The 12445-nt window shown below is 39.8% G+C and overlaps 1 protein-coding gene across 1 annotated transcript in view; it reads left to right on the forward strand.

Moving 5' to 3' along the window:
• Positions 1-12445, forward strand: part of MGAM2 (maltase-glucoamylase 2 (putative)) — a 111649-nt gene that overhangs the window by 68705 nt on the left and 30499 nt on the right. Inside the window, exons 33-37 of the mRNA XM_031013481.2 lie at positions 3094-3201; positions 4875-4937; positions 5796-5930; positions 7529-7613; positions 9145-9283. Coding sequence (XP_030869341.2) covers positions 3094-3201; positions 4875-4937; positions 5796-5930; positions 7529-7613; positions 9145-9283 — 530 coding nt within the window. The remainder of the gene's footprint in view (positions 1-3093; positions 3202-4874; positions 4938-5795; positions 5931-7528; positions 7614-9144; positions 9284-12445) is intronic.

The raw sequence follows: 12445 nt of genomic DNA on the forward strand, positions 1-12445 counted from the left end.
TTCTGTATATCTGTGTGATTGGGTGTAATGTCATCTTTGTCATTTATGATTATACTTATTTGAACCTTTCTTTTTTTCTCAATCTAGCTGGTGGCGTATAATCTTGTTTATCCTTTCAAAAAAACAGCTTTTGCTTTTGTTGATCTGTTGTATGGATTTTTGAATCTCAATTTTGTTTAGCTCTGCTCCGATTATGATCATTTATTTTCTTCTGCAATCTTTGGGGTAAGTTTGTTCCTGTTTTTATAGTTCTTCTAGATGTGAAGTTGGATTGTTAATTTGAGATCTTTCTAACTTCTCGATGTAGGCACTTATGGCTATAACCTTTCCTAGTGTGTCTTAGGGATGATCATCTTGCATAATATTTCATAGGGATTCTCTGAATTTCTTAAATTCACATGTTGAACTCTCTAGCAAGATTGGGGAAATTTTCATGGACAATATCCTCAAATATGCTTTCCAAATAATTTTTTGTTTCCCCTTCTCTATCAGGAATGCCAATGAGTCATAGATTTGGCCTCTTTACATAATTCTATACTTCTCAGAGGTTTTGTTCATTTTTAAAAATTATTTTAAAAAGTTTTTTTTCTGACTGGGTTGTTTAGAAGGGACTTGTCTTTGAGTTCTGAGATTCTTTCCTCAGCTTGGTCTATTCTGTTGTTAATGCTTGCAATTGCGTTATAATTTTTTGTTTTAATCCCTGAAGTTGAGTTTAGGAAGTTCAGTTTAGCCATTCAGTTAAAATGGCTGTGTTATCTTTCACCTCTTGGATCATTTTACTGGCTTCTTTGAATTGAGTTTCAATATTCTCCTGAATCTTGTTGAGTGTCCTTGTCATACAGGTTTTGAATTCTATATCTGTCACTTAGGCCACTTCAGTCTGGTTAGAAACCATTGCTGGGGAGCTAGTAAAATTGTTTGGCAGCCAGAAGATACTCTGACTTTTTGAATTGCTAGGGTTCTTGTGCTGATTCTTTCTCATCTGAGAGGGCAGATGTTCCTTTATCTTTTTGAAGTTGCTGTCTTTTGGATATGGCTTTTTGTTTTTACAGTCTTTATTTTCCTTGAGGGTTTGACTGTGGTGTATGTTGAGTATAGTTGATTGGCTTCATTTCTGGGTGCTTTCAGAGGCCCAAGGCTCTTTAAGAGATATTTATCTGTGGCTGAATTCCTGCATTGGGTTTCACAGGCACCCTTTTTGTTTCGTGGTGTAATTTAGGCTGCGATATGGTAGATGGTGTTTAAGAGTAAGGGCCAGAAGACAGCCTCTTACTCAGCTGCAGGCCTCTTTCATATTTCAGCACATTTGCAGTAGTGCTATGGGGTGGGGGAGGTGGGGGATCCAGAGATGGCCTCCTTGCGAAGTCCATTTTTGGTGCTTGAGGGAGCCTCCTCTAATCACTGATATCATGCCTATGTTTCCTTAGCCCCAAGGGCGTCCCTGACAGGCTGTGCTCTTCCCTCTTAGGGACAGCCTGAGCCAAAGGTCAAGTCACCATGAGACCTGCAGCTCCGTGTTGGTCCTCTGTACTTGGCAGAGTCAGAGTGGGTTGTGGGGTATGTCTGGGGGTGATCTGTTGATGCAGTGGGTCAAGGGCAGAAGATCCCCAGGCACTGCAGTGTTGCCGTAGGGGTGCAGCTGATATGGTGCCATGATCCAGTATTTTCTGCACAGCAAATGGCTTTGGGGACCTCTCAGCTTGCTCTCCCCCAACTGAGTCTCCTTCCAATGTCTGCTCTAGTAGCTGCCCTGACAAGCTAGTTTTGTTCCAAGCCTTTTGCACCCAGATTGTTGGTCTGTTAGATGTTCTGGGCTATGGAGCTCCCTTGGGCAGAGTCTGTGGCTGGTAAACAGGCTACATCCTTCCCAGACCAGTCTTGCAGAGGGAGGCATGCCCAACTCCCACACCAGCACACAAGCCCATACCTCACTCTTCTCAGTGTTCTGAGAGTGGGGCTCCTCCCCTGCTCAAGCCTCAGCCACAGATCTCAGCTAGATAATCCGGATTTGTGTGCTTAAACCCTGGTGGGTTGGGACCGGGCCTGCAGGTTTGTTTTCTGGCCTTAGGGTCCAGCACTGGCTCTGCTGGGGGTCAGAGTACTTCCAGGCCACCAGCAAAGCACTCAGGTGGGGCAGTGGAGGCTGTGCTGTGTGCATTCTCTTTTGGGAGCAGCCAAGCAGTGGCCTTGGAAGGGGCTGGCAGACGGGTGGCATGCAGATTAGATGCACCCTGGTTCTGTAGGAAAGACAATGCTGCTGTCTTCCAGCTCAGCTGTCAGCAGGGGCTAGAGCCACTCAGAGCAAGATGGAGAGCCTTTGCAGATGGGTCCTCGTGGTCGTGTTTTGCTGCAGATGCCCTGTATGCAGAACCTTCTCGTCTCCGCACAGGCTTGAGCTCTGCTTCTGCCTACTCTCCAGGCAGTTTCTCTTGCCAATTCAAATGTCTATGGTGTTTGTGGGGTCTGTTGTAGCTAGGATCCCGGATGTCTGCAGTGCGAGTTTCCCTTCACTCACTCCTTCTTTGGGACCTGTTCAGTGCCAGGAGCTGGCCCTGACACTCAGCAACTCTATGTGGGATTTCCAGCTTTCTCCCTCTTACACGTCAGTGTTTGCATTGCCTCTCTATAGACTGGCAGTGTTTTCTCTCAAAAGCTCTGTTTGAAGTGTAATGGTTTACTCAGTATTTTGGTTTTTCTCTGTGGGAGAGGTGCTTCCCAGCTGCATCTAGCCGGCCATATTGTCCCCTTTCCTCTCATTTTATTACTTACAGGTTTGGGTGGTAACTTTTTGTAGTATAAAAAGGCTCCTTCATTTGTTGGCGCAGATTCTTATACCCTTTGAAAGAGATTACCCCTCATAAGGGTTTTATATGTTACTTTGAGTACTCATGGCACCATCCCTTTTCAATTGGCTATGGTAATATATGCAGTAAGACATAAGGCAAATTATCAATGATTTTTATTTTATTTCATTTTATTTTTGGTATTGAGATTCACCATTTCCTTCTGCACTATGAACTACTAAATTTTTGGAGAGAAATTTTCTTAGAGATGTTTTCCTCACATTTGCTGTTTGAAATTCTTTTACTGCAGGACCCAGCCATTTCTGGCAATGAGACACAGTATCTCCCATTCATTAGAGGACAGGAAAATAACGTGTTCATCAAATGGCCTGACACCAATGACATTGTCTGGGGAAAGGTAAGGCTTGGGGAAGATGCTTACAGTTAATTAACATTACAATGTCTTGAAATAAAACAGCTCTCAATACACATTGGGAAATATATTGGACAATCAATAAATTATGAATGAGTAGAAATCTGTCCGATGCTGATTAGCTCAATAAGCATTAATAAGACCGAGGTTACAAATCTCATCTTCTATTATTATTGAGCACTGTCTATTGCCTGGAAATACTCTGATGTCCCCACTCTTTATTTATTCCACATGGTCATTAACAAACATTAAGAATCCCTTTGAGAATGACACTGAAATCTGTGTCTCCCAGCCACCTGCATGCAAAACATGCATTCACCTTTGACCTATCATGCTTAATCTGCCTTCATATCTAAATGAAACATTAAGTCCTATAGATTCTCCTCTTTCTCTTGTTTCCTTTAATTTGTCTTTATGGCTTCAATCTTCATCTTTATATGTCTGATTTTTGGCAATAGCATTTTAGGTGGACTTCAGGTGATAATAGCTTTTAGCCTAGGTTCGAATTCTTCCTTAATTATACTATGCTACTTCCTACTTCTCTGGATGTATTCCAGGCTCACTTTTATTTTTTTTTGAGATGGAGTGTCACTCTGTTACCCAGGCTGGAGTGCAGTGGTATGATCTTGGCTCACTGCAACCTCCTCTTCCCAGGTTCAAGCGATTCTCCTGCCTCAGCCTCCTGAGTAGCTGGGATTACATGTGTGTGCCAACACTCCTGATTAATTTTTGTATTTTTAGTAGAGATGGGGTTTCACCATGTTGGCCAGGCTGGTCTCGAACTCATGACTTCAGGTGATCCACCTGCCTCGGCCTCCCAAAGTGCTGGGATTACAGGCGTAAGCCACTGTGCCTGGCCCCGTGCTCACTTTGAATATTACCTTCTCAACTTATCCAGATAATATCTTCACTTCAAGATCAACTCAAATCTTACCTCGTTTGAAGCAGTTAGTAACTATTTTAGTTTTTCCTATTTTCCCTTGTCTATAATATTGCCTTCAGTATAGCATACAGTGTAGCATTTATGTACTATCTGTGAACTCTTAGGAAACAAGTACTATTTCTTGCTTAAATCTCAATAAATACAGATCCTGGAAGAGTGCTTAGGAAGTACTTAGTAAGTGTCTGTTGATTGAATCAATTAATCAGTGTGTGTATACTTAATGTCCTGGTAGTTACAGCTAAAATTGGTTGGTACTATGGATTTTTTAATGCTACATATACTTGGAGTCCGCTATAAGTCATGATAGTGCTTAAAAGTATTGAGGTGAGGTGTATGGGTTATGAATGGAAATCAGTCTTATTTCTTTAGAGTCACACTTCACACTTATTACGAATTTTGTTATAGGTCTGTGACAAGGAGATCAGAGATCTGAGAAATCACTCGAAAGTTGGTTGTTCAGAGGATATGTTTAAAAGAAATTCAGTTAATTATTAAGTTCAAAAATAGAATTTTGAAAACATATAGAATGAATCAAGAGACCCGGCCTACTTTCACCTAATGTAATTTTGTAGATTCGCCCTTTACAGTTTAATTTATGGCAAAGATTCCCAAGCGTTTCATGGAGATGCCTATCATCAGAGTCTAACACATGAAATATCTCATAGTCTGTATGAAAGGATCTGTAAAGGTTTTAATTGCCCTTTTTTTTCTCTAGGTTTGGCCAGATCTGCCTAATGTAATTGTAGATGGATCCCTTGACCATGAAACTCAGGTTAAGGTACAGTTGTATATAGATTTTTGTCAACATTGCCTTAAACATCTGGATATTTACGTTTTTTCATTTTTTATCCTGATGAATAAGTAGCTAACCCTTTAGTTAAGTAGCCCTAACTTGAGGGTGCTTATCCACTGTTAGTTTCTTGGCGGAAAGAGATCCTCGAGTGGAAAGCTCAACAAACAGCGAACATGGAAATGTGTAGAAGGAAATCATCAATGAAATCCTCTCATAAGTGTGATTTTAATGGGCTGTGATTTGTTTGAACTTTATGACGCTTGAAAAATAATGAACCAAAGTCTAGCATTTTCTCACTAGAGGGGAATCCATTATGAACAGACTGTATTTTAATAAATTATCTGCATACAAAAGAAAATACAAGTCAGTTCAATGAAGGAAAGTTGTTAATCTCAGCCCGGTCATCTAGCATCCCCTCTACTCTGGAGTTCACTTGCCCCTGGATGGCAGTCCTCCTTCATCTCATTTGAATAGTCTGGAAAAAGCTTTTGCTACTATCACACTGATATTTAAGTAAAAAAAAAAAAAGAAAAAGTATTTGCATCTCTAAAGTTCAATTGTTCAGACACTGTTAATTTTCCAGTCTTGTGATTACATGTCCAGTTATTAAATAAATCCTGTATTTGAAAGGGATTGTAAAGCTACCTAACCTTCTTCTAAGAAAATAAAGAATGAAGTCAGCCTTCCCCAATCTCTGCTTCTGTTGTAAACTCTGCAACAGCAGCAGATCTGAGATTAGAGCAGAGACTGATCTGGGCAGGCACAAATTCCTGTTCATCTCCCATTTGTGGTCTCCTGTATAGGCTGAGACCCCGACAGTGAGAGTGTGTGTTATTCTTACAGCTTTACAGGGCCTACGTTGCCTTTCCTGACTTCTTTCGTAATAGCACAGCTGCGTGGTGGAAGAAAGAGATAGAAGAGCTCTATGCAAACCCTCGAGAGCCAGAGAAGAGCTTGAAGTTTGATGGACTGTGGATTGTAAGTGCACCCTTGGTTGTCTTTTTTTTTTTTGAAAATGTTAGCAAGTCAAAACATGGGGAGGAGAGACTAGCAAAGCAGAGACGTAGGGCTGAAGAGATGAAAGGGAGAAATGCCGTCACAGAATCTAGGTGCTAGGACCAAGAGAAGCAGAGATCATTGCTGATCTGCCCAGGGACATATTGTCTGGTGGATGTTGGAGCCCACAGAGGAGATTGCTACTGCTGGAGATGCCAGAGCAAAAGAGAAAGGGAGAAATCACCTCCCATCTCCAATCTCTTGCCAATATCACCCACTGGCCAAATCTACCTGAAAACTTATTGTAAGGGAGTCTTACAGGGCAGAGCTGGGAGTGGGTGAGGCATGGAGTTGAGAGCAAGTAGACGTTTGCCACAGTACTGGGGCAGACAACTCTGAGGGAATGGCTTAAAGGGCCTGTTCAGACGTTTGTTGTAAATGCCAGTGGCCTTAAAAGCAGGACTTCCTGAGATGTCCCTGGGATATATGTCCAAGGGCAGCTCTATCTATGTTTTCCTCTGTCCTGATTTCCTTCCCCACTGTCCAGTGGCCTGAAATTGTAAGCAAGCTCTAGGCCAGCTCTGAAGAGCTATTCAGCTCTGGGTTAGACTGGAAGAAGTCTGTGATTCACTCCAGAGGCAAAAGTCCACTGAAAACACAGGGGCCTCCCTGACCACCTGCACCTTTGAGATAGTTAGGCACAGAATAGACATGTGAAAGGACACAAATTAACTCAAACAGGCAAATCAGACAGTGGAGAGGTGTGGGCAGCTTTGAGGATAAGAGATACTGATAGCTCTGGGGTAGTATTTTTTTTTTCCAATGGAGGGAAAGCTGTAGCTGGGTAATTCAAGGTAATGAATAGTTCCTCAAGTACTTTCATATGCCTTTAGTATGTCCTATTTAAAATAGTCTGGCTTTCGAAAATTTAACTTTTCCATTGTCAGAGTGCACAGTGAACATTCCCTTAGGAGCCCCTACTCCTTGCATTTAAGTAGCAAATTCCCCAAAGTATGTTTTATTTCCAAACTTGTTTCTGAGTTACGTACAACTTTTTAGAAATATATTTATAGCAGAAAGTGAGATAACTCTCCTTGTGTTTGGCCTATGCCAATATCAGAATTAGTCCAAGCGACTGGACTAAGAAAAAATAGAGGAAGATAATAGTAACCTCTGGCCATAGATTAAAAAGTGAATAATCCATGCATAGTAAAACAAGATGGGCTACCTCTGTTGGGGAGTTGTATCAAGAGATTTCCTTAGGTCCTGTGTCCAGCATTACCTCGCTATTTTTGCCACTGTAAAACAATCCTTGTAAGTTTTAAAATGCCAGCTAAGCAAGGAGTTTAGCACTCCACTTTGGCCGATATAAATTTTTAGAGTCCATTTGGGTCAATGCCAGGGATTACACTACACATTTTTAGAGTCCATTTGGGTCAATGCCAGGGATTAAACACAGTGAACTAAACCACCAGCTGAGATGAGGGCTTCAAAAGTCATCTCCCTGAGGTAGTGTCCTCTATAGTCAAGGCCATCCTGCCCCTGACATGACGAGATCTTTTTTTGTTAACTCATTTCAGGATATGAATGAGCCATCAAATTTTGTGGATGGATCTGTCAGGGGCTGCAGCAATGAAATGCTAAATAACCCACCCTATATGCCATGTATGTAAAATAATTACTTCATCAACTTACTTTCCTACTCAAAGACTCCAAGAGTTTTCCTTTTACTGTCAAAGTGAAGCCTAATGTTGAAGACAGAAACCATTCTCCAACATGACATGAGATCCCAAGTAAGATAACCTTGAATAAGTGCAGCTAAACTAATCAAGCAAGAAATAATGACATGATGTGGTGTGAAAGAAGCCAAACAATGCGTGGTACATTTGATTCCATTGATAACTATGAACAGATTGCTAAAATTTTAAATAAACCCTTACACACACACACGCACACACACACACACACACACACACACGTGGAGAGATGTTCTTTTGATTAGAGAATTAAAACCTAGTTTCTGAAGTCTCTCTGCCTATGTAAACAGACATTTGATGAAGGATACTTTTTGGTCATTCTGTGGTACAAACAAAAATGGAATGTTGGGATCAAAAGGATCTCGGAAAGTTGAATCTTCTCATGTTGCAGAGAAACAAGGAAGGAAATGACTCACTTCTAAAAGTACTGTACCACGGCTGAGGTGGGAGGATTGTTTAAGACCAGGAGTTTGAGTCTTGAGACCAGCCTGGGCAACATAGTGAGACCCATACAAAAAAAAAAAAAACAAACACCAAAAAACAGAAAAACAACAACAACAAAAGGCATTATACCAGTAATCTATGGGACAGAACCTAGAATTCAAGTTTCTTGATGTCTACATCACTGTTATGCTGCACATTGCTCATTCACTCACTCATTCATTCATTTTCTCCTTCATTAATTTAATGCAGGGGGTGTTTGACTTGCAATGGTCTGACTTATGATTTTCAACCTTACAATGGTAAGAAAGTGACACGCATTCAGTAGAAACCGAACTTTGAGAACCCAAATAACCATTCTATTTTTCACTTTCACTATAGTGTTCAATAAGTTACAAGAGATATTCAACACTTTGTTTTAAAATAGGCCTTGTATTAGATAATTTTGCCCAACTTTGGCTAATGTAAGTGTCTGAGCACATTTAAGGTAGGTTAGGTCCATTCAATGCATTTTCAAGTTACAGTATTTTCAACTTGTGATGGGTTCATGGGGATGTAATCACATTGTAAGTTGAGGATCATCTGTACTTATGTATCAAGCAAATGCTGTCAAATCAGAAAGATTTAGAGACACAAATACAAAAATGATTGAAGTAGATTTATTCCCTGGAGAACATTACCATCTAGTGGAAGAAATAGTCCTAACAATGAAGGAGTTTATTACGTTGGCAAAAGGGCTATGACAACACTCTATAAATTAAATCAGAGTTGGTGCAAAAAGAAGGGGAGCTGCTTTTCCCAGCTCCATATTTTATCCTTACCCTTCATTAGTTATAAAGACACAGAACATTGTTTTCTATAGACTAAAACCTCATAAAATTGGGTCTGTTACTGGTAACAAAGTTGTTGATGGAAGTAAAGAAATGCCAAAATGATGGGCATTTCTAGTGAATGTGCAAATCATGTTGTTTAGGAAATAACTCAACATTTCCCCTCAGATTTGGAATCTAGGGACAAGGGCCTGAGCAGCAAGACTCTGTGCATGGAGAGTCAGCAGATCCTGCCAGACAGCTCCCCCGTGGAGCACTACAACGTGCACAACCTGTACGGGTGGTCCCAGACCAGACCCACATACGAGTGAGTGTCTTTTTGTCACAGCAGCAAAGATAATTTTCCACATCATTCCTTTTGCCATTTCATATTTGCATTGTGCATGTATCTACGTGATCCCAGTTAAATGGGTTAATGTCAAAATTTCAGGCACGGTTGCCCAAGCAACCACCTCTGAGCGCATTTATCAAGTAGGTTACTAAATTCACCTATTTAAAGTAAGCAATTAGGTAATGTTTAGTATATTCATAGAGTTGTGCAACTATCACAAAAATTAAATTTTAGAACATTTTCAGAACTCGAAAAGGAAAACCTTTGCCCATTAGCAATCATTTCTACCTTGTTCCTACCTCCTGAGCCCTAGCCATTACTCATCTATTTTCTGTCTATGTGGATTGCCTATTCTGGACATTTCATAAAATGGAATCACAGAATATGTGCTCTTTTGTATATGGGTACTTTCACTTGGCATAATGTTTTCAAGGATTATCTATGTTGTAGCATGTATCGGTACTTGATTTCTTTTGACTAATAATATTTCATTATATAGATACACCATATTTTGCTTGCCTATCTACCAATGAGTGAACATCTAAATTGTTTCCATTTTTTTTGGCTATTATGAGTAGTGATTATGTGAATATTTATGTACAAGATTTGGAGTAGACATGTTTTCTTTGTTTTGAATATGTATCTAAGAGTGGAACTTCTGTGTCATATAGGAACTGTATTTTTAATATTTTGAAGAAATATCAAGCTGTTTTCTAAAAAGGCTGTACCATTTTACTTTTTTTTTTTTTTTTTTTTTTTTGATGGAGTCTGGCTCTGTCACCCAGGCTGGAGTGCAGTGGTGCAATCTCGGCTCACTGCAACCTCCTCCTCCTGGGTTCAGGTGATTCTCCAGCCTCAGACTTCTGAGTAGCTGGGATTACAGGCATAAGCCACCATGCCTGGCTAATTTTTTGTAATTTTTAGTAGAGACGGGTTTTGCCATGTTGGCCAGGCTGGTCTCGAGCTCCAGACCCCAGGTGATCCACCTGCCTCGGCCTCCCAAAGTGCTGGGATTATAGGCATGAGCCATCGCGCCCAGCCTACCATTTTATGTTCTTGCCTGCATGTATGATAAAATGTATAAGAGTTGCAATTCCTCCACATCCTTGCCAACACTCGGTGGTATTCATCTTTTTAAATTATAGACATTCTAATGGGGGTAAAGTGATATCTAATTGTTGTTTTCACTTTATTTCACTAATACTAATGTTACTGAGAATGTTTTCATATGCTATTGGCTATTTGTATATATTCAAATATCTATTCAAATCCTTTGCTCATTTTTGATAGAATCATTTTTTTTTATTATTATTGAGTTGTGGCCAGGTGTGGTGGCTCACACCTGTAATCTCAGTACTTTGGGAGGCCGAAGTGGGAGGATTGCTTGAGTCCAGGAGTTCGAGGGCAGCTTGGGCAACATAATGAGACCCTGTCTCTACAAAAAACAAACAAACTAGCCAGGCAGAATGGTGCATGCCTGTAGTCCCAGCTACTCGAGAGGCTAAGGTAGGAGGATCTCTTGAGCCTAGGAGTTTGAGGCTGCAGTGAACTATGATGGCACTGCACTTCAGCCTGGGCAACAAAGTAAGACTATCTCTACAGAAAAAAAAAATTATTGGATAGTAAGAATTCTTTAAATATTCTAAATTCAAGCTTCTCATGAGATATATAGTTTGAGGATATTTTCTCTCATTTTGTAAACTTTTCACTTCCATAACCATGCCTTTTGGAGCACATTTTAAAAAGTTTTTATAAAGTCCTATTTATTCATTTACTTACTTATTCATTTGTCACTTGTGCTTTTGGTGTCATATTCAAGGAACTATTACCTAATTCAAGGTCATGAAGATTTATTCCTATGTCTTCTTCTAAGAGCTTTATAGTTTTAGGTATTACACCAAGATCTGTCATCCATTTTAAGTTTATTTTTGTGTATGGTGTGAGGTAGTGGTTCAATTTTATTCTTTCCTTCATTTTATTGTCTTGACACCTTGTCAAAAATCAATTGACAGTAAATGAGAAGGCTTATTTTTGCCTTCTCAATTCTATTTCATTGATCTCTCTCTCTCTCTCTATATATATATATCCTTATGCCAGTACCACACTCTCAATTGATGAAGTGTGACTCTTCCAATTTTTTTTCAAGATTGTTTTAGCTACTATGGGTCCCTTGCATTTGATATGAATTTTGTAATCACTTTGTCAGTTTTGACAAAATAGCAACAGGGATTTTGATAGTTTTTACATTGAGTCTATAGATCAGTTTGGTGAGTATTACCATCTTAACAATATTAAGTCTCTTTTGATTCATTAGCATGAGATGTCTTTCCACTTATTTAGATCTTTAATTTTTTTCAACAATTATTTTTAGTTTTTAATGTATATGTTTTTGGCCATTATTTCTATAAATATTTATCTGTCCCTTTGCCTTTTCTTTTATCCTTCTGAGATTTTGCCACTTTCCAATGTCGTTGGGAAATTTCAGACTTGTTCTTTAGTTCTTCCCAGGACAGAGTGTGATCTTTTCTGTTCAACTGCCCCTTTCTGCTCAAGTATCTGAGCTCTCTGCCTTCTGTCCCCAGAGTTTACAAGAACCTCATACTATTTGATTTTGGGCTATCAACAGGTGATATATCATGTTGCCCCTGGTGTTCCACAATCAGGGGCAACATGGTCTTCCAAACAGAAATTCTTCCCTTTCCCACTTTCTTTACATCTTCATCTTTCAGTTGCTCTTTCACAGTCTTGCTTTCTACACCTAGCTTGAGGCTTTTCCAACCGAGGAAAAACTAGTTCTTCAGGAAAACACCCATGTCATTATATGAAATACACACAAAACAAATAGGTGTTTTGCACCCTCAGAGATAACCTTACCTCGGAAGAATACAAGGATGAATAAGTCACAGTCCCTGCTTTCAAGGACCTCATTGTCTAATTATAGGAGTCAAACATGAGAAGGAAAATCAATTAACTCCACTGGGATAATCCGGATAGTCTTCATAGAAGAAGTGATGTTTGAATGTTGGTTAAAAGAAGAGTAGAAATTTTCTTTTGGCAAAGAAGGGGCTTGCAGGGCAAAGAAAGCAGCAATAAGAAGATGTGAAAACTTGATAGAGTTTCTACCAAAAGCTCATCTTT

This window comes from Gorilla gorilla, chromosome 6 (genome assembly GCF_029281585.2).
Source record: "Gorilla gorilla gorilla isolate KB3781 chromosome 6, NHGRI_mGorGor1-v2.1_pri, whole genome shotgun sequence".
NCBI lineage: Eukaryota > Metazoa > Chordata > Mammalia > Primates > Hominidae > Gorilla > Gorilla gorilla.